Source organism: Punica granatum, chromosome 1, assembly GCF_007655135.1.
Source record: "Punica granatum isolate Tunisia-2019 chromosome 1, ASM765513v2, whole genome shotgun sequence".
In the NCBI taxonomy this organism is placed as follows: Eukaryota; Viridiplantae; Streptophyta; class Magnoliopsida; order Myrtales; family Lythraceae; genus Punica; species Punica granatum.
In genome coordinates, this window is record NC_045127.1 from 8,203,201 (window position 1) to 8,226,315 (window position 23,115).

The following is a 23,115-nucleotide window of genomic DNA, read 5'->3' on the forward strand; positions in this document are numbered from 1 at the left end:
GAAGGACAAAAGCAGTGCTTAACAGGACTGAAGACGGGCAGTTGATGATTTATGAGGCAAATTTGTAAGTCGAGCTTTTACGTGATGAGGTGACTGCCATAATGTCTAATTAAAGACCTATAGGTCGCATTTGATATGCGGGAATAGAATGGATTGGAATTTAATGCTTATTTCTTCATTGTACATCATTTTTTTGTTTGTTAGTGTCTCTTGTATAAGTTGGAAATGACATTATCTTATTATCATCTTTTTCCTTCATTTTGATGGAATGAACATTCCCTCAGGATGGGGAATGTTCATTCTCTCATTTAATGTGACATATTGCGAACCATTATTTATGTCCTTTTAATTTATATATGTAAGTGTATATAATATGATATCTTAATAAATAAATTTAATATTATAATTATATTCATTCATTTTATGATAGTTATTAAAGAAAATCACATTTATTGACTCAATATTATTACATTTTCCTATATGAAATCCATTTCTTTCCATTCAATTTTATTCCCGCGTACCAAATACAATCACACAGTGACGCACATATACTGCACAAAATCACAAAATCTCACGGAGCATAATGGAACAAAAGAAACTCGAGGGCTCGGAATAAGGTGAAACTCCTGGGGACAAAATCAAAATTCTTCCTTTATATATTTTTCTAATATTTTGTATTGAAAATGGGCCAATTCTATAATGAAATGTGACATTGCGTTTCGTGACCGAACTTTAGTTTTTTTTTAGTCTTTTTAACATTAAAGAGTATTTTGGCTCATAGTACTTTAAATGGCGTCACAAATTTATCGAGTCACATGTAAAGTACAATAAATTCGGAGGGTCACTTACGTGTCAATGCTGTGTCGTTGATGTGTCTATAAATTAAAACCCGTTTACATGTTGATGACGCGTCGCTAATATGCCTGGCTTATATTAGATCGATTTTCTTTAAAAATCGACATTTATGGTTCGGTTTGGTCACGTGACAATGATGAGTGACGCGGCGGAATGTGATTAGTATATATGGTGAGAAGATTAGGAAATAATGATATGGTATTATAGGAGAAAAATGTGAAATGAAAATATGAAATATTATAAATACTAGAGGTAAAATATATAAATAATGGACGAATAAAATTAAAAGTTGATGAAATATAATGGCTGAAATTAATGTTCTATCTCTAAATACAAGTTAGAATTTCATTATATAATCTACCAAATACACTACGGTGCGTTTGGTTTCAGAGTTAAAGTAATTTTGATTTTGATTGTGGAAAATGACAAATGAGATGAGAGTATAAATTTGACTTGGGAAACGTGTATTTTTATTGTGCAGTGTGTTGAGTTAAAGTTAAAGTTAAAATTTTTGACTTGAGAAATGTGCGTTTTTGTTGTGTAGTGTGTTAAATTAAAGTTAAAAGGCAAAACCCGAAATCCAAACACGGCATGAATGCGCGCTTGCTCATTAGCTTTCCCCTTCTTCCATCTCTCTTCTTTAAGCTGCAGATGCTCTGAAATTGCAGTGTCTCCTTCAGCTTGTATCAGTATCATGCAATCATTGAACCCATACTCGACGCTCACGCCGCCATCATCGACGTTTCAAGCTCCAATTGAGCGTCGGACCGAAGTATAATCGGAGTGAAAATCAATCCCCGGTCGAGCTTTTCCCAGATACATCGGGCAAACCAGATCACTACTCCAACCTTTCTCTGCACTCCGTCCCAGACATTCCAGCTTCGTGCATTTCCGGCCGGAGATTCTGGTCCGACCGGTCGTGTTTGGCGATGTAAGTTACACGGGTCCAGTTCGGTGGGGGCAGCATCTGCTTGAAGGGTGATCTCTGTTGCTCTGAGGATTGCTGTCATGGAGAATCCTCTCTCGCATGGTATGGTCTCTCCGTTGCTAAATGCTTGGAATGAGGGTAGAGCAATGATGAAAATGCCTGCGTTTGAATGAATCTACACGAAATGGTGATTTCGTAAAGATATTATTTTTTTCCCCTTACAGCTTCTCGAGGAACTGTTAGCTCTTCTTTTGAGTTTGTAAATGGTAATTACGGTACACGCAACTGCGTTCACTGACTGCGTCTTTCCACTCGGCAGATGAGGCGAAGATCGAAGATCGTAAAAGTGTAGTTCACAAGATATACGGCTTACTGTCTGATGGTATACATTTTGCTGCCCCCTTTTCGGATGCAAGGGCGAATGAAGCCGATGTGGTAGGCTTGGCTGTTGATCAGGTTTGTTGTGTTTGTATTAGCTCGTGGGCGTATTTTCTGACTCCCATCTCTTTAGGTACGAGGTCTCCTGAAGATGTTGCAAGGCTTCTCCAGTAATCTATTTTATTGGGACCACAGAGCGGGTTGCTTCGGCGTAAAATCTGGGATATACGTTGTGCACCTGTCGAGGACAAGTCTTCATGCCATTCTCAGCCAGTTTAGCTATGCTGCAACATGTTTACAACTTGTAGATATTATAGTCGGTAAAGTGGAAATGCCTTCTAGACTACCTCCGCCGACACTGAAAGCATTTGCAAGCTGCGTATCTTCATGGATAAGAGTAAGTGGTTTAGACTGATCATGCGTACAATTACATGCTATTTTATTTATGTTATTCTTAATAGCAGCTGCCTAAATCGCTTGTTCTTAAAGTAGAGATTGAGGGATGTTGCTTTAAAGGAGGAAATGAAGATGAGCAGCTCAGATAACAAGACCTTTCCAACCTTGTTGGGATTGGCTAGTTCTTTATCAAGGTATGTGAACGTGGAGTCTCACAACGGTGATTATGGCTGTCAAAATTGTGGCAATTCTATTAGGCATTGATTTTTTTCTATCCCCATATGACGGCATTTACTAGATTCTGATGCTATTCACTTATACATACCTTAGCTCCTTTATAATCAACTTGCTCCTTTAAATTGCCTCCTTTCATTCCAGTGGACTATGATAAGAAAATAATTCTTGCTTCGATACTTTTAGTTTTCATTCAAGTAGCCCATGTGAGGAAACTCATGGAGTCATCATTTTCTTGGGCTTTTTACATTTTCCTTATAATAAATATATTTCTTCTTTGTACATTATAGTGGCTGTTTTGTTGTTCCTTCTTTTTATGTATTTTCCTGATAATCTTTAGCCATATCAGTCTCTGTGCAGGTGCTGAATATTTACTCGATATAGTGCATGGAGCCATTCCTCCATCATGCCTTGAGGTTTACTCTTCTGTTACTGCTTCTGAAGTGGCAGTTCACATTCTCGACTATCTTTACAAGAGACTAGACGAAGCATGTCTTGTACAAGGTGGTGAGGTAGCACATTAATCCTTGTGATGTGAATTATATTTCTTGTAGATCCTGTGGCAGTTCTGGTGGAAGAGTCTAAAAATTACCTCCTCTGCTACTTTCAGGAGGAAGCTTATCAGATGCTCCTTCATCTGTTTGTTGGAAGTGTGCAACCATATATTCAGGGTCTTGACTCCTGGCTTTATGAAGGAATTCTGGATGATCCCTTTGAGGAGGTGAATTAGTTGCAATTTCCCAGCAATATTCTCACATATTTGATCACACTGAAGTACCATATCGAAAAGTTTTTTTTTTTTTTTTTCATATCTAATTTGTTTCCATGCCTTGCGGTCGGCTTATGGTGCAGTGAAGTTCTCGTTCAGTGTATTCCTACTTTGAAGAGTTACAGTTTTTCTTCTCTCTAATTGCAGATGTTCTTTTATGCTAATAAAGCAATTTCAGTCGAGGATCCTGAGATTTGGGAGAAGAGCTATCTAATGAGACAAGCACAGCGGTGCAACAAGGATGCCCAACAGATAAATTGGGCTAGTGCAAGGGACCATGTACCTCTGAAAGGTGACAAGAAAGAAATAACAGATAGTATGTCTGGTAAAAAAGAGGGGAATGACGGAGACCTTCTCGTGTATCCTATATTTCTTAAGGACATTGCTAAGTCAGTCATTTCCGCTGGAAAATCATTGCAGCTAATTCGGCATGTTTCTCCAACATCATCAGCTGTATCACCTGGAAAAATTGATTATAGTGTCAAGGATCTAGAAGGTTCAGTTGAGGTCCATGAACTGTCGGGCTTGACTCTGTCGGAAACATTTTGCACCTCAGTTGCAGGTCTTATTGGCCATGGCGGGCACGTGGAGAGATTCTTTTGGCAAGAAGACTCATGTAAATCCAAGACGAATTCTTCCTTTTTGTCCGGTGACAACCAATTAGAAGTAGAGAAGAAGGATAAGGAAAGTTTGCTCGCTCCATTATGCTCAGAGAAGATATGGGATACCTTCTTTACTGACGCTTATGGTCGAAACAGAGAGATTGCTTCTGAATATGGGAATTCGAGCAAATCTGTTCATGCTGAAGAAGTGATTCTGGCCTCAGAAACTGAGGGAGAAACACTTACTTCGATAACCTTCTATCCTGAGAATCCAGTGATTACTCTGTGTCATCCAATTCTTAATAAAAATACCTGTGCCTGGAAATCGTTGAACATATCCAAGAGTTTCTGTCTTCCTCCTTTAAATGATGAGGATATATGGAAGGCTATCTTTGGTGAAGAGAGTGGACCAGTTTCTAGACTTAAAGGGACAGATTTTGCCCTTGGGTTTCAGTTTGGTGGCCATGAATATCTGCATGCAAAGGAGGATGACACGAACATGTTAGAAGGCTTGTTTCCATTTCCTACTCTTCTTCCTTCTGTTCAGGTATGTAGAGGCAGATACTTCTGTGAGCATTCTCGTTTGTCTGGTGTTATTATTAAGCTTTTATCAAGAATGCCCTAGAATACTTCTGAGTTTGAAGCAATGCAACAGGAGGGTCTTCCTGTATCACGTATCTTACCTTTTCAGAAGAATAGCACCCTTCCTTCAAGAGTTCTTCAATGGATTCAGAATGTTGAACCGGAAACTACTCCACTTCCCCTTGCTGTTATGCAGGAATGCCTTGTGTTTTACATCAAGAAGCAGGTATCAGCTTGAAGTACAGAATTTCAATATTCTTCCTTGACATTCTCCAGTGGTTTTTCTTCATAATTCTTGATCATTTATGACAGGTGGATCTTATAGGCAAGCAAATATTGTCAAAGTTGATACTTGACTGGAGGTTGATGGATGAACTTGCAGTGTTGCGTGCCATATACTTGCTGGGATCAGGTGCTCGGGTTTAATTTGGTTCTGGAAAACGGGGAGAATTTTCCAATCTTTATTGTTTTTCTCTCAGACCAATTAACTAAGAAATCAGTGGATTTTAGCAACATATCTGATATCAAGGCAAAAATGTAATTTTCAGGTGATCTACTGCTGCACTTTTTGGCCGTGATTTTCAATAAGCTGGACAGAGGAGAAACCTGGGATGACGAGTTCGATTTAAACACTATATTGCAGGTAGAGTTACCTTAGTTTTTCCGTGTCTCTTGTGGTTGGCTTGTCATTCTATGTTACTGATGCTCTGTCATTTTCAAGTTCGAAAATCGCCGTTATTTCTCATACTGACTTTCCACTCGATTGTTATTGGCCTTACAGGAATCTATTAGCAACTCTGCCGACGGCAATTTATTAAGTGCTCCTGATTCATTGGTCGTATCTATCACAAGAACTCAGGGTCCTCACGCTGACGAACAGCATAATAATGCCTCTGTCGCATCTCCCAAGAAGAGTAATGTGCAAAGATATGGAATTGATGGCCTTGCTTCACTAAAATTCACATACAAGGTAATTGCTGTTTTCATTAAAATTTTTCGAGAAAGTAGTGCCTGCTCCATGGTCTTGGTAATTAATTTCAACTTTGGCAGGTATCCTGGCCTCTCGAGCTTATTGCCAACACTGAGGCAATCAAGAAGTATAACCAGGTATTCTCATCAATGAGAGTCATTTTCTCTATGGCTAGCCTAACTTCTGTATTCTGGCTATTGAATGCCCTCCATTTTCTAACTATTGCAAATCCAACCACTATCGATTTCCGTAGGAACGAAAAGTGTAGCTTGTGCCACGTGAACCAGTATTGTCCCACACGAGCAACTTGGTCATAATTTGCCCTTTTCTTTTAACGGTGACCCCCATTCACTCTCATCTTAATCGTTGTCAATTTGGTTTGTTCACAGATTATGGGGTTCTTGTTGAAGGTCAAGCGTGCAAAGTTTGCTCTTGATAAAGCTCGGAGATGGATGTGGAAGGTTCTGATTCATATGACAGTTTTCAATTGCAAACTTGGGTTCTGGTTTTATTGTTGCACTGATTTTCTTTCGGATTGTACTCCAGGGTAAGAGAACTGCATCTTACAGACGTAAGAATCACTGGTTAGTGGAGCAGAAACTTCTCCATTTTGTGGACGCCTTTCATCAATATGTGATGGACAGAGTAAGATTTTCTTTTTGAACGATAATGTCATGTTTAGAACAGAATTTGTCGTGAATTACATCTAATATTTATTTGTTAGATTTACCACCCAAAGCACAAGATGCACGTATGCTATAACTTCTGTAAAATAAAATCGATCGTCGATTCCACAGTAAAGTGCCCACATGTCACGTCCCAGTGGCCTGCCAAATTACTTAACTCCTCGGAAGGCTTCTACTGAGAAGCTGGAAGCCTATCTAATTCATTGTTACTGGTCCCTCCAGGTATATCACAGCGCCTGGCGTGAGCTTTGTGAGGGCATGGCAGCAGCTCGGTCACTTGATGAAGTAATGGAAGTACACGAGGCCTACTTGCTGTCTATTCAACGCCAGTGCTTTGTCGTTCCAGATAAACTGGTAATAATATTATTATAAAGATTGTCATTAATATCGATATCCTCATTACTATTACTATTACAAAATAAGGTAACATTTCTCTGTGGTTGTTTCATGTAAAGTGGGCTCTGATTGCTAGTCGGATCAACAGCATCCTCGGATTGGCTCTGGATTTCTACTCCATACAGCAGACTCTGAGCAGTGGAGGAGCAGTCTCAACGATCAAGGCACGGTGTGAAGTGGAAGTGGAGAGGATTGAGAAGCAGTTTGACGGATGCATCGCTTTCCTCCTGAGAGTATACTTTCTCTTCCCTACTCCGTTGCTTTGCTACATCTTTGGTGGATCAAAGCTTTTACATTGTTCCGATATGCAGATCTTGTCTTTTAAACTCAACGTGGGGCACTTCCCTCATCTGGCCGACTTAGTCACCCGAATCAATTACAACTACTACTACATGTCCGATAGTGGGAACTTGAAGACCACATCTGCTGCTGCTGAAACTGTTGCTTCTCGCTCTGTCAAGCCCTTCTCTGGTTGAGCAGAATGGTGAGGCTCTCTCTATGTTATGCCCACTTACCTGCAGTTTCAAAGGAATTTTGCTGCTCGAGGAGATAGGTCCAATCCCGAAAATGTCGATGTTGTACTGATGTAATTATATATGAAGTGAATTTTGCAAGGTTCACGGGAAACATTCAGTACTCGTTATGTAAAAGCGATGCAGTCCTCTTAGAATCAAGTTTTAATTATCTTTTTATTTCATTTTTTTTGGATAAAAGAGCATCTTTCATTACCACATTGGAAGTCCAATAGATATAGTGAACTTGTAATTTACTTAGCTGCATTGAAATTTATTAATTTTCTTTAGCTTAATATTTTCCCATCTACTTACAAAAAGTAAAAATAGATAGATATATAATCAATTATATAATCGAATGTATAGAGCGGTGGGGCACATTTTTGTCTTATAATTAAGAGGTTTCATGTTCGATACTTATTTTGGAATTATCGGTGTCCTTTATTTTCTTGTAATTGAAAAAAATTAAATAATCAATTGCGTTAATTTGAACAAAATCTAAACTGGAAGCATGTGGGCCTGGGCTTAGCCATGATTTGGGCCCACAACTGCGGATCACGTGGCGTAGGGAAAGGGGCCGGGCTGTCGTCGTGCGGGCTCACATGCACCGGGTTCAGGAAACGACCTCAGTATCCATTAAAAAGGCCCTTTGCTTTCCCGCGCTTTCGCTTCGTCAATCCCCACTTTTCCGTCTGAGCTCCCCTCACTCCTCAGTACTCAGATTCGATGGCTCGAAGCTAGGGGCAGCTTTGCTCCAATCGTCAATGGAGGCATCCGGCGCCGAGCTGCTCACTCTCTCCGATCTCCTCCGTCGATCCCGCCCGCTCTCCGGCGCAGCATCCCTCTCCTCATCCACCAGCCGCCGGATCCCCGTCCCGAACCCCCGCGAGGAGCCCACCACCGAAAACCCTAGCCTTACCCTGAAAATCCTCGTCCCGTTGAACCACCCCGTCGTTCTCGTCGGGACCGTCATCCTCCCTGTGTACGATGAAAAAGGTGACTCTCCATTCCCTTCAAATGCCCCAGCAGTAACAGCGCTTGCTTTAGGTTCTCGGATGGCACTTCGACGGTCTGCTGCGACGTGCTTAACTTCGGAGTTCCGATGTTAGGGGAGAAGATTCGTGTCCTTGCCTTTAATTTTATTCCTTTCAAGCACGGAGGGGGGTTTCTGGAGATTGTCAAATGGAGCTTCTCTTCATCCTCTATGGCAGGGCTGCGTCCTTGTTCGAGTATAGCTTCGTTTCCATTGACTTCAGGCGCCATCACTGCTTTTGAAGACGGTGCCAAAGCGCGTTATAACGTTCTTGGTGCGGTCGAATCAGTTAGTCCTGTTTTTATCGTACCATGTTCAATGACGATGGAGTCAAATGGAAGGCATCTTCGAGGGTTTCTAGTGGAATTCATGATCTGCGGCTGCCAGTTATGCAAATCCAAAGTTCCTCTCAAGGAACTTGTAAATAGTTCATTTGAAAGTCATTCTTACTCAGAAGCTGTGTTTGTGTACTTCTGCGGGTCTGCTTCACGTTGGCATCCTGCGATTACAAAGCTTATCAGTAGTGTCGTCGTTCTTTCTGGACTGAAGAAGAAGTTGATGTATATAGAGAAGGAGGAATCTCAGTTGGTGTTCGTTGTGACAGAAAAATCCCTCCTGCATCTACTCGGAATGCCCAGGAAATGGTCGACCCATGTCAAAACTGGCATTAAAGGAGAAGGGGAATGTGGTCATTATAGCGGTATTGTCAGAGGGATGTATATGCAAGGCATGGTTGTTGAGCTGGATAAGGAAGTTTGGCTCTTGCTAACTGGTCAGCAACTTATATTGCCCCACAGTATAAGGATCGGCGCTCTTGTGAGTAGCTCGCCATCCTGCGGTTCTTTTTCAATCGCGTTCAGTTAAAGGGTGAGCACTACCTGCCTGTTTAGAGAGTAAAGAAATTTCCCATCTTTGCAGATAGCTGTGAAAAATGCCCATTTTGTGAGAGCAAAGTTTGCATTCACGGAGGTGCTTATACTTGGGCATTGTTTTAAGAGCAGCATAATGGTAGGATCTTTTTCTCCTCTCGAAACAGGGTAAGTTGTTGACTTTCAGCTATACTTCATTTCCATTGGATCTTGTTTTTACGCGGCACATGATCTTGGAAAGTATCACACTACCTGGAAAAAAGAGTCAATACATTTGCTGCATGTAGACTCATTTTTACCCTCCTTTTCGCGGGTCTTTTTTTGGATAAGTATTAAATAATTGTCCTTTTAGCGGGTCTTAATTTGAAACTAATCATATTTATAATTATCTAAGAACGTATCTCAACAGTAATGGTCCTGACGGCAATGATGATAGCCATTTAAAGTTTCCAAGGAAGATCAGACGAGTCTGTCCACTGACACATGTAATTCTGTCATCCAAGATTAAAATGTAATCCGAGTTGTGCTGCAGGTGCCATGTCAAGCCACAGATGCAGAGCCTACTGGGAATCTTCATTGCATCTCTTGCATTCTCTGCTAGGCTATGGTGGGGACTCTTTGTCAAAGTAATAGTTCTCCTATCCTAACCTTTGAAGGATTTCTTGGTTTCTAACCTGTAATGTAATAAACTGTGTCCATCCAGGATGTTACTTGCTGTTTCATGTTTCCTTAAAAAGTTTGCTGGGATCCTACCAGAGAAGGAGATTCTGGGTTCAAAAAGGGTAATTTCCCAATATAATTTGATTATTTTAGTTGGCATGGCAACTGTTCATGTTTTAAATTTTGAATTCCTGATTTCCTTTATTCTCAGTCATCAATTATGGTATTCTGCTAAGCTAATGTAAAATGGTTGAAAGGTGTTACCAGAAGGAAGGACTATCACAGGCGTATGCAAGATCATGCTTGCCTTCATGGGCAATTCGTTCGCAGGTAAGTAGAAGATTGAGAGTGATTTTATTTATTGTAGTCTCTCTTTATTTCCATGTCTAATGCTAAGTTACCTTCGGGGCAGCATGGAGTATTCTTGGAGCTGTGTAAGCATGTTTCTGCTTCCTGTAAGTGTGGTCCTCAGCCATATGACAGTGAGCTGAAATTGGTGAGTGTAGAATTTTATTTTAGTTCAGCCTCCCAGAAATCAACATCCATCTCATCTCTTTTGACCTTCCCCTTTGTGAGCAACATTTTTATGGAGAAAGCCACGATGAATTCATTTCTTCAGGTTGTACCCCTCTCTACTTTTATTCTTTACTGTGAGGCTATGCGGTCCAAAATGCCACAAGGAAGGGGACAAGCTTGTCAAGAATCAGATAAGAGTGATAAAAGTTGCTGCCTTTGCTTTGGAGGAGGAACTCACAGTGAGTCAGTGAGGAGGATCATTCCCAGTCAAGATATTGGAATCATTTTGTTTGGAACTCTCAAGGTTAACCTTATATGTTTCTTACGGCTATCTTGAATTATAGAGGGCTTGTTTGTTGGGGCAGTAGAAAAGAAATTCTGGCTTTTAATAGTATAACTGGTGGAATTTGCTGAATGCATATATTTATTTATTTATTTATCTTCTTTTTTTTTCATTCTAAAAGACTGTCAAATCTGATTGAATTTATCAGTTGCACGAATTGGCAACTGGAACTTCACCAATTACCGAGTTGCATGAAATGTAATGTAAGTGGCTTTTCAATATCAAAAATGGAGAAAAGAGATTGATGTCCAAAAAATTGTCGGATGGAGAGGTCTCACCTTGTTATCTGTGCCTCCTCATGATTGCTCTCTTGACGTGTAAGCACCTCCTCTTATGTAATCAATACAAAGAGGATAAAATTGAGCATAAATTTGGATCCTTGGAGTTACCTTGGAAATCCTATTGTGAAAAGTTTTTCGTACTTGTATTTCCTTTTAACACTGGCAAATAACCTAGTTGCCTGCACATTTTACCCTAACTACATTATTTGATCTGACACAACAGTGTTGTATATTTGGTTCCTTCTGATGTCTGCATCAACATTAACACATGGCTTATCTGTGACTAAGCAATACCTTGTTACTCAGATTTCTCCTGCTTCTGGGAGGTTACAGTTATTTGATGCCACGGGCAGTGTTGATGTTCTTATCCCAGATCTGCCATCTACTTGGAAGTCTAATGGCATATATGAGGTCAGTGCAACGAGTGAACAACATCAGTATACAACTTCTTGACATGGCTTGGGCATTGCATTTTCTTTTTTAATGTGATACACGTAAATATAGTCTGGAATAATTTTACTCTCTTTGGATGTTTAGGTAAGTGAATACAGCATTATTATCGAAGGCATGCCTCAAACAGCATCAGGTCATTCAAAAGAACATCACTTCAGCTCACTTTCCTGCAAAAGCATCTTTAATTGCACTGCGTTGCTGAGAAAGATGAGCATGGGCATCTTTGTTTACTTTCATTTGCGGAATGCAACATACAGAGACTTTTCCTTCCGTTCTTGTGATGTCCCTAAAGATGAGCATGAGGAACTTAGTGGAAAATTCCACGTGCTACAGGTGGTGCACAAGTTCCCTGTTTTACAAAAGGTAAGGGCTTTGGTAATTGGATTAGTATAGTTATATTTCTCATGTATATGCATAAAAGTAGCTGAGAGGTTTAACTGCTGCCTTGAATAGTTTCCAGGTGATCTGGTAATATCAGAGAGGTCATCTGCTTTCGTGGAGGCCATAATCTTACCTTGGGATTTGTTTCTTGCTGGTAATAATGGTGGTGAACATTTTTCTGAAGCAATGAAAAGTCTGTCAAATCACTGGGCACGGGTTTCCAGAAAGAGACAGAAAACTGATGGAATCTCAACAACTCTAAGTTCAGGGTCACTGGATGACGTCAATAACTTCAGATCTGATAGAAGCGCTTTCTCAATTTCTTCCAGGGATGGTGAAATTGATGGACTCATTGACATAAATTCTTATAAAATACCATGTTTGGCTACTGTTAGGAATTCCAACAAAATGGTCCTGGTTAGTTCAGGAATCTTGTATAGCACGAAAAGAGAAGCTAAGACTGGAAGCTGCTGCAAACCAAGTACACAGAAGATATTGATGGAGTTCAAATTCTCCAATTTGTCTCAGTATCAGGTAGTATAATTATCCTCCTTTATTTTCTTCTTTTGGGGTTCTGGTGACAGAAATAGCTTATTTACAATTGTATTTGTTGCAGGGTTTGCAAATTGATGGGTATTACATAGTAAAACACCACGGAAAAAATTCCTCTTTTAGATTTCTGGATTCTGATTATGCCTGGGGAGAGAAGATTCTGATCACTTCAGAAACAAAGCTCCGGAGCTTGTCTATATTTTCAAGCGATACTCCCCTTGATAATGGTTCTTCCAGTGATGCTCCATTGGGCAAATCTCATTTCAGCACCAATGAGATTTTTCTGGGATATGAGATAAGAATTCCTGCCAAAGCCTATGCTGATTATTCTTCAGTGACCTGCTCCGAAATTCACCTTGTAGCATATAAAGATTTGTTGGGTCCCCTGGAGTTAGATCTCAAGGAAATACAATGTCAATTCACAAAGATGAATTATTCTCTGGAAACGGTCAACCTTTCTCGTTGCAATGGGACTAATGTCTCATTGCCTTTGTCCTCTAAAGCACCTGGTTTTGGTTTTCCTTTTCCAGATGGAAATCTAATATGCATACGTGGGGATGTGATTAGTGTTCATAATATCAAAAGTCATAAGAGCCTTGTTAACAGTAATTGTTGGGGGAATTGGCATGGAGATATTAGCAGTGTCTCTATCCATATTTTGAATGGAAATCACACTGTAATGGCCTCTGTCACCTCTTTTTGTCATTTCAATGAGTTCATCATTTCTTTATCTTATTATGATGTTATGATTGGTCAGGTAGAGATTTTTGGTTCTTTGAGAAAACATGCTTTTCCAATTGGACTCGGACCAGGAGTAAATGCAACATTTTACAGAATCCTCAAGCTCAGGTATGATCTGCATGAGTTTATTTTCTGGTGGTAATTTACCTCAGTTCTCACTGGAGCACCAGCATGACAATTGCTATGGTTTATTTTGCTTTCCAGTGCGCAGAATAGATTCATGCTGACACCAATATCATTTATAGAGATAGATTCCGTGAGAATGGTGAATGACCACTTTCCATGCCATGCTAACACGTGTTCTACATCAGACAGCTCTATTGTCCCAACCGTAGCTTCTTCATGTTTAATTTCTCAATTGGTTCCTTGCTCAAGTTCCAATTCAATACAGCTCCGTTGCAGAGTATGTTGCCCAAGATAACTTAAGCTCGTACTTCATTAGAAATTCAGTGTACATTTTTTTATCAGTTCTCTGCTATTCTTTTAATGTTTTTGGTCTGGAAGAAAACTAATTTGTTTGTCATTTTATGCCACACAAGGTCGTTGATGTGGGCATGCTCATACTTGAGAGAGATGGAAGATCTGGTAGTCTGAAATCAAAATTGAAATGCAGGGCACCTCCTCCTTTTAACATTCCAATTGCTGCTTTTGTAGTGGGTAAAGTTCCGAAATTGATCAAAATCCAATTACCCAATAGTAAAAGTCCCCTCTTGTCATATGATATATAATTTCTTCTAAGGAATCATTAGTTGTGAAGTATCCTTGTATACTCAATCCGCAGCCTCCTCGAGCTTACGAGCATTTCTCCAAATCCATCTTTTCTCATCCTTGCAGAAGATGGGTCATCATCGTGTGTTTGCTGGGCTAATGGTGAACAAGCATCGACCTTGTTAAGGCTCTCTGAGACACTCCCAAGGACAGCGCTTGGAAGTAGCTATTGGGCATTGAAATGGGTTGGGGGAGGAAACAATACCTGTGGATCCAGTTACTACTCTCTGGAAAGAATTTTGAAGAAACATGGAAGAATTACCATGAAAAATTATGGTTCATCCATAGAATCTTGTCAAGATCTTAGCTTCTCAGTCAGTTCAGAGAATGTTCTCAGCAACTCGGATGAGAGTCTCCTCCAATATGTTATCTTTAATGCCTGCTTGGGGGTAGACTTGGTAAGTCCAAGTTTGACAATGTTAACCCTTAATTCTCAGTCTGCTTCAAAATCACGGGTCGCATTTTGTTAACTGTTAGGGTGCTGATGAGAAATGTCTCCGATTTCTGAGCTTAAATTGCCTCGTGCATTTTTGAACATCAACTGAATATGCTGCATATCTTGAATCTATATTGGCAGACGATAGTAGGGAATAACATGGATTCGGCTGCTGTGAAAAAGTTGCAAGAACAGCACTCCTTACATGTTGATACGGAGTTGGATTCCTTTCAGCATTTATGGGCAAGAGAAGTCCATCGCTCCGACCCTCTTAAGGAGGCTAGAAGGACAATTGAAGAGTTGCTAGCTGGTAATTGCTATGATGAGCAGATCTCTTGCTAGCAACACGAGGTTTTTGATACTGTTTGCAGAGGGAGAGAAGAATGTTCTACTTGAAAGGGTATAGACATACAGGCCCAAAGCCCTTTCTTGGCTTTTCTTGAGTATGCCTGGCTCCTCTCTGGTCCTTTGTATAGCTTTTACACAATATCGAAAGCATATTTTCTTGGAATGGAGATGGGGATTAAGTGAAGCGTCTTGACTAACCACAACAGCCCAGAAGTTCCACTCCCACCTCATTGCAGCACAGAAGAAATTCAAGCAGACGATTCAGAAGCCTCTATTTATCAATAATATTAAGTAATGACCGTTGCAGTCCTCAACATTCATGTGTAAGTACTTCGGTTCATTGAGAAGATTCTCTTTGTATTCACAGCTGTTATCCTCTCGCAACTTGCTTGTGCTTGCTTGTCGAGTTGAGCTAGGATTGATATGCAAAATAGGAGTGGAAGAAGCATACCATTTTATTGCCATAGACATGATCATTAAATGTTGACATAATTTCATGTAGTACAACTGCTGTGGTCCCGAACGATCACCTGCCTTCATCCGTCCACGCATATGATATTGTTACAGGAAACAGGACCCCTCAAGAACAGAACATAAGTGCTTAAAATGTACTAGAGATCCATATTGCACCAGTAGGAGTTCGCCTGGAGACCTGAGCTTCAGTTTACTCCCGAGAAGAGACTTCTCTGTTGAAAGGGACTGATAAATCTCAAGTCCTTCCTCCCACGGTGCCGATGCCTCAGGATCAGCAGTTGTCTGAGAACAGGCCGGGTCATGGGTCAGTGGGCATGTTCATTGGAGTGTTTGTGGCAGTGGTAGTGTTAGGAGGAGTTGCAGTATTAATCGGATACTTCTGCTCGGGAAAGAGGGGGGCAGGAAACAGCGAGTATGGTACCGATATGGAATGGTGGGCTGAGAGGAAGTGCGCCTCTTGCATTGATGGAAGAACTCTTGATGAGGAGATCCCTGTACCTGCCAAAGCTGAAGCAAAGAAAGAAGCAGCCTGAGAGCAAATTCATCCTTACCTGTTGCACATCTACTCTTCTTTATCAATGGTAATATCTTCATCATGTAATTCGATTTCTTTGTTGGCTTCGGCCTTACGCCCATGATTATGATTACTGCTCTGGTAGTAGTAGAATCAGGAAGCAGGGGAGTTGTTTATGCCCGAGCAGAGGTTCGATTAGAATGATGACTCCAAGTAATTGAATTCTGGTGTTCTAGTTGATGGCTCTCCATTGTCTCGACTCTCGACAGAAAAGAAGAGGCAAAATATCGATGTCAGAAACTCTTTTATCTGTTTTCTTTTTTGCACTGGAAAATATTGAATCATTAAATTTCGACAGGTTCGATTTGGAATGGGAATCTATTATTAGAATTTTCTCCCTCCTGATTTCGAATTTTGTTCTGTTCTTTTTTTAAAATTTCTTGATAGTATGTCATATGAGCTTATTGATGTTTTGTGCTGGGAACCATACTCTTGTTGATCTTGGTTACAACTCACTAGTCGTTGCACTTCCCCGCGAAACATTGCATTGATTAACATTCTAATGTTCCAACAACCACACTGTTTTTAATTCCCGTCCGGGACCGCACTCTCCAGCTCTAAGCATAAATCCTGACGTTTTACAGCCATCACATCGTCTTAACGAGCAAGAGACATGATGTGGTCCTCGCATATTTGGTTGCGCAGCTCCAAACAATTCACTGTATATCCAGATGTCTACTGAACCATCTCAATGAGATATAGATGAAAAACCATGCCCCCTGCACGAAGATGTACAGGACGACTCATTATAGTTCATAGCATCGATTTCTTTGAATTCTATCTATTTGCAGATACTCGAGAGATGGAAAAGTGAACAGATGATGATTCAAGAACCCACAAATTTCATTTTCAACTGTAGCTTGAAAACAGAACAAGTCATGATATCTGGGACTTGTCTATAAGCTGTCTTTCAGGCTTTTCCATGAACAAAGAGCTTACGCGAGACAAGGCCGCCCCAAGATCTCCTTATGTACATAAACAAGTTCGTAGTTACAATCTAACATAATCAATGGTGTCTCGACCCTTGCTTCTCTTGGGAATGCTGTTGATGACTAATACTTCTACGGACGCTTCAATCTGAGAAGGTGAGACAGACCAGCTATTACATGTAATCGGCTGGTCGGAACTCCAGTCTTCGCAAGTGCTCTCCCTTGCTTGTCCAGGATCACAAAGCATGGGACGTATCTTATGTCATAGTGTAGGAGCTGCATCAATAAGAAAGTTATCAGTTTTTACCCATCGAGTCCAAAGAGTATGAAGCCACAGAGTCACTTTTCAACAGTTCGAGATGGCCTTGCAGAACCCTGGTATTCTAACTGTCAAAACCGAGCTTAGCATATACGCTGGTTGCTGCGCCAATTTCATAAAGCTTAACCTTTCATGAGAATTGTTCACATACTGACTCATTCATTTTCCTTATATCGGTTCCTCGAGTCCTGGGGCCCCGACTAGGCAATACATGGCATACCGATTCGGTTATCACACAACGAGCAATTCACCAAGCTCCGTTCTACAAAATAGATGTTTCGACAATTCATCCACCATCACCACTCCATCCAAACAAAGCACAAGAGGCTGCCATCTTACCCGAAATTCTAATACAATCAGCAACAACCACGGCACATCGACAACCGGGCAGCACTTAATGCGCCGACTCGACTTTCGAACTTGTGAAACCCTGAATTCCCATATCAGATCTCGCTGCAAACAAGTTATATTCTTCCCTAAAACCAATTGATCTCATTCTCACCCAACACCCAACAGAACAAAGAAAGGCGACGGACGGGTTCAAAGGTAACTTACCTCGGGGAGCCACATCTCGTTCTCGGCGTCGGCCATGACGATGTTAAGCCATTCCTTGTTCCTCCCCTCCATCTCCAGCACGAAGTTCAGCAGCGAATTGCAAAGCTTGCACTTGGGAGAGTAGAACTCTAACACCGTCGCCTCCTTCTGACTAGCCAGGGCCGAGGCGAACGCCCTCTGCTCCGCCTCTCCCTGCTCTCCGGGGCTCAGCCTCTTTGACTTCGACCTCGGAGCCGCATCTCCGGAGCAGGCGGCTAAAAGCCTGGATTTCGAGACGGAGTTGTTGAAGAAATTGAAAGCGAGGGAACCCATGCTCTGCAGGGACTTGAACATCCATGGGGTGTCGAAATCGCAGGTGCTGGGCATCATCTTGGTGGGGTTCTGAGGGGAATCCCATGGCAGCTTGAAGCGGAAGAAGGGCTGCTTGGGACCGGAGTTCATGGCTACAGAACAACTCCGAGAAGTAGGAGAGGACTGCACAGTGGTTCTCTCTGGAGCCGTACGGCAATGGCGGGTGGAAAATGCAAAGCTGTCGTTCGAAGTACTTTGGGCCGATTTCATGTATGGGCTTTCGTTGGGCTTCCAGTGGGCCGACAGGAGAGGTTAATAGTAATTTTTCACTCGAATTCTTTTATTTATTTATTTTTTTTCATTTCACACTGGTACTTTTCCAGTTCAAGGAGATCAATGGATTATGGACCAAGTAAAAGTTTAGGGAGGGGGTGGGGGAAGGTGCAGGAAGTTCGCAAGCAATAATTGAAGCTGAAACTTTTTGATTATATGTGAGGGCAGATATATATTACTATACTATACTTATTTCTCAATGTTAATAGTACTGCAATTTACCTTATGGAATGATGATCTGAGATGAAAGTTTAGAAGTTAGGGAGTAAAACCTAACATGGTTGTTATAGAGCCCGGTTCATGCCCACAGCCACAATAATATGTTTCATTAGACGCATAAGTAAATTCCTTTCATGAAAAGATTTTGCGTAGTTTACAATGTATCATTGGGATTAGCTGAGAGAGTAGTAGTATCTCCATGCAGAATAATGCAGAAATATAAGATGCTGCGAAAGTCTTTATACGTTACAGTGTGCTATAACCTATAAGTTATACAACCAATGCCTTGACCAGTTCGACGTACGTAAGATGATGCGGTGCACATTCAAAAATAGAAGAAATTACGCATTCTCGCTTAGCGTCTATTATGAAATAAAAAAAAACACTAAAAAAATCCGTATTAGGATATTAATTAATTAATAATAACATAAATGTCGTATCATGACCGTTGGAGCCCGTATATATGGAAGACTTGACTAACCTCCATTAACCCCAAAGTATTCTTCCTCTCAGGGCATATGTTGTAGAATTCATTGGCCTTTTAATCATTGCAATGCCCCATCTTGGCATCTCTTTTTCTTTGTTCAAAAATGGGTTTTTACCAGATTTAAGATGACTTCCATTAGCCTATCGGTCAACCCCATTGAGCAAATTATAATCAAATCCCAAATCTCATTTAACCATGCGCAAAATCCATGTATTATACTAACACAAATCTCCAATCGTAGACATGCAATTATATATACAGGTGATGATTAAAACCTATTATTGAACATAATTCGCGTGCAATTCTATGATACTAATGATTATCGTAGAATTATTCTTGAGGTGGATTCTGAAGTAATGGTTCGTTTTCTAACTTCAAGATCTTCGGAATGTGGCAGCGATGGCTCAATTTTATGGGACATTCGTCAGCTTTTGCTTCGGACTTGGTTGGTCAAAGTCCAACATACATATCGAGAGAGAACTCTTTTGCAGATTGGTTATTTATCGAATTATGCGTTTTCCATGCCTCGTCTATGTAATGTTTAGTTTCATTAATAATATCTTAGGGTCTTTGATCCCTCCATTCACCCAAAAAAAATGTATTATATGTGGTTATGGAGTATTTTTAATGATATCACGAGATGTAATAGCAAAAAAAAATGTGAAAAGCACCAATTTCGTGGGAAAATAATTTCCTAACACATCATTTTGAAGGGAGCATGAAATTGCTGAATGTGCATATCAATGGGTGAGTCAAAACATTAATCTTCCTTCTAGAAATAAAATTTGTTTTGCCCGCCAGAGCAAGAAAAATTATACACTTTCACTGATGACTAAGTCCTCTTATCCTTCTATAAAAAGCCCATAACCTCATATCCTAACTCCACCATCTCACAAATTAAGAACACTGATTCCTAATTCGAACCTCATCGAGAATTCGGGTTTTGTTTGAGGATGAAGATGATGGGATCGACCAACTCTGCCATCACGAGAGGATTCCTCCTTCTCGTAATCGCCGCCACCACCCTGGTGGTAGGCCAGGCCGAGACTGTCGTGGTCGGCGGATCAGAAAACTGGCGCCCTGGCTACAACTACACCGACTGGGCTCTGAAGAGCAGCCCTTTCTATATCAATGACAAGCTCGGTATGTCTGTATATGTACTCATGAACTCATCGAGCTTCGTCGAATATTATTCTTTTGTACTTTTGCCTACACGTTTTGCGCCATCGCAGAAGTATGATAATTTTTACGTGAATTTGTTAGGATTCCAGAGTTAATCTTTCATGGCTCCATATATATAAGAAAGCATGCATGATGCATAAATATAGATATATACAGATATATACATTGATGTCGTATTGATATAATATAATTATATAAGCATGGTTAAATTTCGTTAATCTCATCCGTGGGTCGACCATGTACTGAATGATATTCTATATACGATTTGGTGCCCCCCCCAAAAAAAATGCAGTGTTCAAGTATGAAGCGCCACAAAACGTGTACCTGCTGCCGAACCTGTGGAGCTACATCAAGTGCGACTTCAAGAATGCGAAGCTGCTCGCCTCCGAGACGAATGGTGCAGGGAATGGATTCGAGGTCGTGCTGAACCAGTGGAGGCTCTACTACTTCGCCTCATCGAGCGGGAATGACTGCTCCTCCGGGATGATGAAGTTCTTTGCGATGCCTCTGCCTCACTGGAATTACTGATCATGATCATTAATTACTATGCATCGATGATCATAAGGCGTCTTGTTTCTGGTGAATATTCTCCTCGTGCTACTTTATGGTTCAGCTAAAAAAAGGTTTATCTGCAGGATTATAACGAATAAAGGGTTTGATTTAATTTTGTATGATCACCTGTATTTGTTCTGTGTAACAATTGTGTTTGAATTTGCTGTTTCGCGCCATGTATACGTACGTGCACAATTCAGAGAATAAACTGAGTCTTGTTCTGTGTCTTCTCTCTATCTCATTGGGCTGCATAACTCGAAGATGCATGATTTTCTCAATGTTAGATCGTGCCGTTCCTACGATATACAATCATCGAGAATAGTAGTACTTGATCATGCACGATAGGGGTGGCAATATGTGACTATGTCTCGTACCGATCGTGGTTAAAGGTTAGTGTCAGAAAGCCCTTAACCCAACACTGACACAATGAATGAACGGATCATGATTCTCATATATGTACACTACACGACCCATTTCATTTCATGCTAACACGGATACAACACCCTTAATTCCCGTTTAATTAATCGTGTCTAAGTTTGTATGTATAACCACCTAAATACAATAGGATATGACCTCTGTAAATGAACGTATCCATACGCGATAACACAATAAAAACACATAAAAATACAAGTAGGTTATACAGGTTGCACTAGTTCTACCTTATTATGACTTTTTGACACAGTTTAATTAACATGACTCGTATAGGTTTCTTATTTCTATTCAAGTTTTTCATGTATATCCCCCGTCTTCCTTTCTGCAAAACAAGAAAGGGGACACCTTCCATGTACATCGCATTTGTGTTTGACAGAAGAATGTGTTTTATGCCATACGGACTTCTTTAGTGTGTGATCTTTTTATCTTATGTACTGGTTGAAAAGAGAACAGAGACCATGTTCCACCGAGGGGAACCACAAACCACGTATACATTACTAAAATCACGGAACAATACTCTAACCAGAGAGGACAAACATCATAGATCCAGTCAACAAAAATGATTGAACTACAGCTGGGTAATGAAATATCGAAGATGATAACACAACTTGGTATCTGAAATGGGGACAGTTTTACACTTGAAGGAGTCGTACAATCAGTTTCACAGCACCTCCATTTCCAGCTTTACACAATCACTATACTGTGTGAATCTACGAAAAGGTCAGGTCAGGGCCACCGTTCATGAGTCCTTCAGCTGGTACTTTTCTGAAGAGAATAATTTAACTGCATAGCCATTCAAAATGTGCCACATTAAGTTTTACTTTGGGTAGCTCTGATCCGATGCTTTCACAGAGTTCTCTTGTTCGACTTTCACTGGTTGTTCATCTATTGCCATGGCACTTACGTCTGACGCCTGCAATAAGCAACCACAGTTAAATAAGATTAATAATTAATTAGAACGCCGAGAGTGGTGCCATGCTAACACGTGTTCTACATCAGACAGCTCTATTGTCCCAACCGTAGCTTCTTCATGTTTAATTTCTCAATTGGTTCCTCGCTCAAGTTCCAATTCAATACAGCTCCGTTGCAGAGTATGTTGCCCAAGATAACTTAAGCTTGTACTTCATTAGAAATTCAGTGTACATTTTTTTTATCAGTTCTCTGCTATTCTTTTAATGTTTTTGGTCTGGAAGAAAACTAATTTGTTTGTCATTTTATGCCACACAAGGTCGTTGATGTGGGCATGCTTATACTTGAGAGAGATGGAAGATCTGGTAGTATGAAATCAAAATTGAAATGCAGGGCACCACCTCCTTTTAACATTCCAATTGCTGCTTTTGTAGCGGGTAAAGTTCCGAAATTGATCAAAATCCAATTACCCAATAGTAAAAGTCCCCTCTTCTTGTCATATGATATATAATTTCTTCTAAGGAATCATTAGTTGTGAAGTATCCTTGTATACTCAATCCGCATCCTCCTCGAGCTTACGAGCATTTCTCCAAATCCATCTTTTCTTATCCTTGCAGAAGATGGGTCATCATCGTGTGTTTGCTGGGCTAATGGTGAACAAGCATCGACCTTGTTAAGGCTCTCTGAGACACTCCCAAGGACAGCGCTTGGAAGTAGCTATTGGGCATTGAATTGGGTTGGGGGAGGAAACAATACCTGTGGATCCAGTTACTACTATCTGGAAAGAATTTTGAAGAAACATGGAAGAATTACCATGAAAAATTATGGTTCATCCATAGAATCTTGTCAAGATCTTAGCTTCTCAGTCAGTTCAGAGAATGTTCTCAGCAACTCGGATAAGAGTCTCCTCAAATGTGTTATCTTTAATACCTGCTTGGGGGTAGACTTGGTAAGTCCAAGTTTGACAATGTTAACCCTTAATTCTCAGTCTCCTTCAAAATCACGACTCGCATTTTGTTAACTGTTAGTAGGGAATGACATGGATTCGGCTGCTGTGAAAAAGTTGCAAGAACAGCACTCCTTACATGTTGATACGGAGTTGGATTCCTTTCAGCATTTATGGGCAAGAGAAGTCCATCGCTCCGACCCTCTTAAGGAGGCTAGAAGGAC

The 23,115-nt window shown here is 40.6% G+C and overlaps 4 protein-coding genes across 5 annotated transcripts; 3 read left to right on the top strand and 1 right to left on the bottom strand.

Annotated features, from left to right (window-relative positions):
- The first annotated feature begins 1,461 nt into the window (after nucleotides 1-1,461).
- On the top strand, nucleotides 1,462-7,604 carry LOC116187179 (gamma-tubulin complex component 5-like). Of its 2 annotated transcripts, XM_031515796.1 has the most exons (17): nucleotides 1,462-1,885; nucleotides 2,103-2,218; nucleotides 2,295-2,558; nucleotides 2,654-2,751; nucleotides 3,141-3,303; nucleotides 3,402-3,512; nucleotides 3,708-4,709; nucleotides 4,818-4,970; nucleotides 5,057-5,156; nucleotides 5,293-5,387; nucleotides 5,526-5,714; nucleotides 5,795-5,851; nucleotides 6,104-6,175; nucleotides 6,261-6,359; nucleotides 6,623-6,754; nucleotides 6,856-7,029; nucleotides 7,108-7,604. In XM_031515796.1, exons 1-17 carry the CDS (start codon nucleotides 1,864-1,866, stop codon nucleotides 7,270-7,272), a joined length of 3,012 nt encoding a protein of 1,003 aa, XP_031371656.1. In that variant the 5' UTR covers nucleotides 1,462-1,863; the 3' UTR covers nucleotides 7,273-7,604. The 2 variants fall into 2 exon arrangements, with proteins under 2 accessions (XP_031371656.1, XP_031371667.1); XM_031515807.1 differs by lacking the exons at nucleotides 1,462-1,885; nucleotides 2,103-2,218 and having other exon boundaries at nucleotides 2,418-2,558; nucleotides 2,651-2,751.
- A 370-nt stretch (nucleotides 7,605-7,974) lies between these two features.
- Nucleotides 7,975-16,092, top strand: LOC116211343 (CST complex subunit CTC1). Its single transcript, XM_031545683.1, is given in 18 exon segments — nucleotides 7,975-8,306; nucleotides 8,309-9,157; nucleotides 9,260-9,378; nucleotides 9,743-9,817; nucleotides 9,914-9,992; nucleotides 10,138-10,200; nucleotides 10,283-10,366; nucleotides 10,490-10,690; nucleotides 11,317-11,421; nucleotides 11,548-11,826; nucleotides 11,917-12,378; nucleotides 12,461-13,072; nucleotides 13,154-13,245; nucleotides 13,342-13,540; nucleotides 13,677-13,794; nucleotides 13,972-14,303; nucleotides 14,483-15,012; nucleotides 15,257-16,092. Coding segments are annotated over 17 exon segments (4,104 nt in total). The 5' UTR covers nucleotides 7,975-8,072; the 3' UTR covers nucleotides 14,684-15,012; nucleotides 15,257-16,092.
- Nucleotides 16,093-16,558: 466 nt separating this feature from the next.
- LOC116211349 lies at nucleotides 16,559-18,046 on the bottom strand. Its single transcript, XM_031545696.1, has 2 exons — nucleotides 17,541-18,046; nucleotides 16,559-16,942 (listed from the first exon to the last, which is right to left on the bottom strand). The coding sequence occupies exons 1-2, from the start codon at nucleotides 17,979-17,981 to the stop codon at nucleotides 16,799-16,801; spliced, it is 585 nt and encodes a 194-aa protein (XP_031401556.1). The 5' UTR covers nucleotides 17,982-18,046; the 3' UTR covers nucleotides 16,559-16,798.
- Nucleotides 18,047-19,759: 1,713 nt separating this feature from the next.
- On the top strand, nucleotides 19,760-20,832 carry LOC116192240. The gene is made up of 2 exons (XM_031520721.1): nucleotides 19,760-20,013; nucleotides 20,345-20,832. Exons 1-2 carry the CDS (start codon nucleotides 19,824-19,826, stop codon nucleotides 20,578-20,580), a joined length of 426 nt encoding a protein of 141 aa, XP_031376581.1. The 5' UTR covers nucleotides 19,760-19,823; the 3' UTR covers nucleotides 20,581-20,832.
- Nucleotides 20,833-23,115: the final 2,283 nt, after the last annotated feature.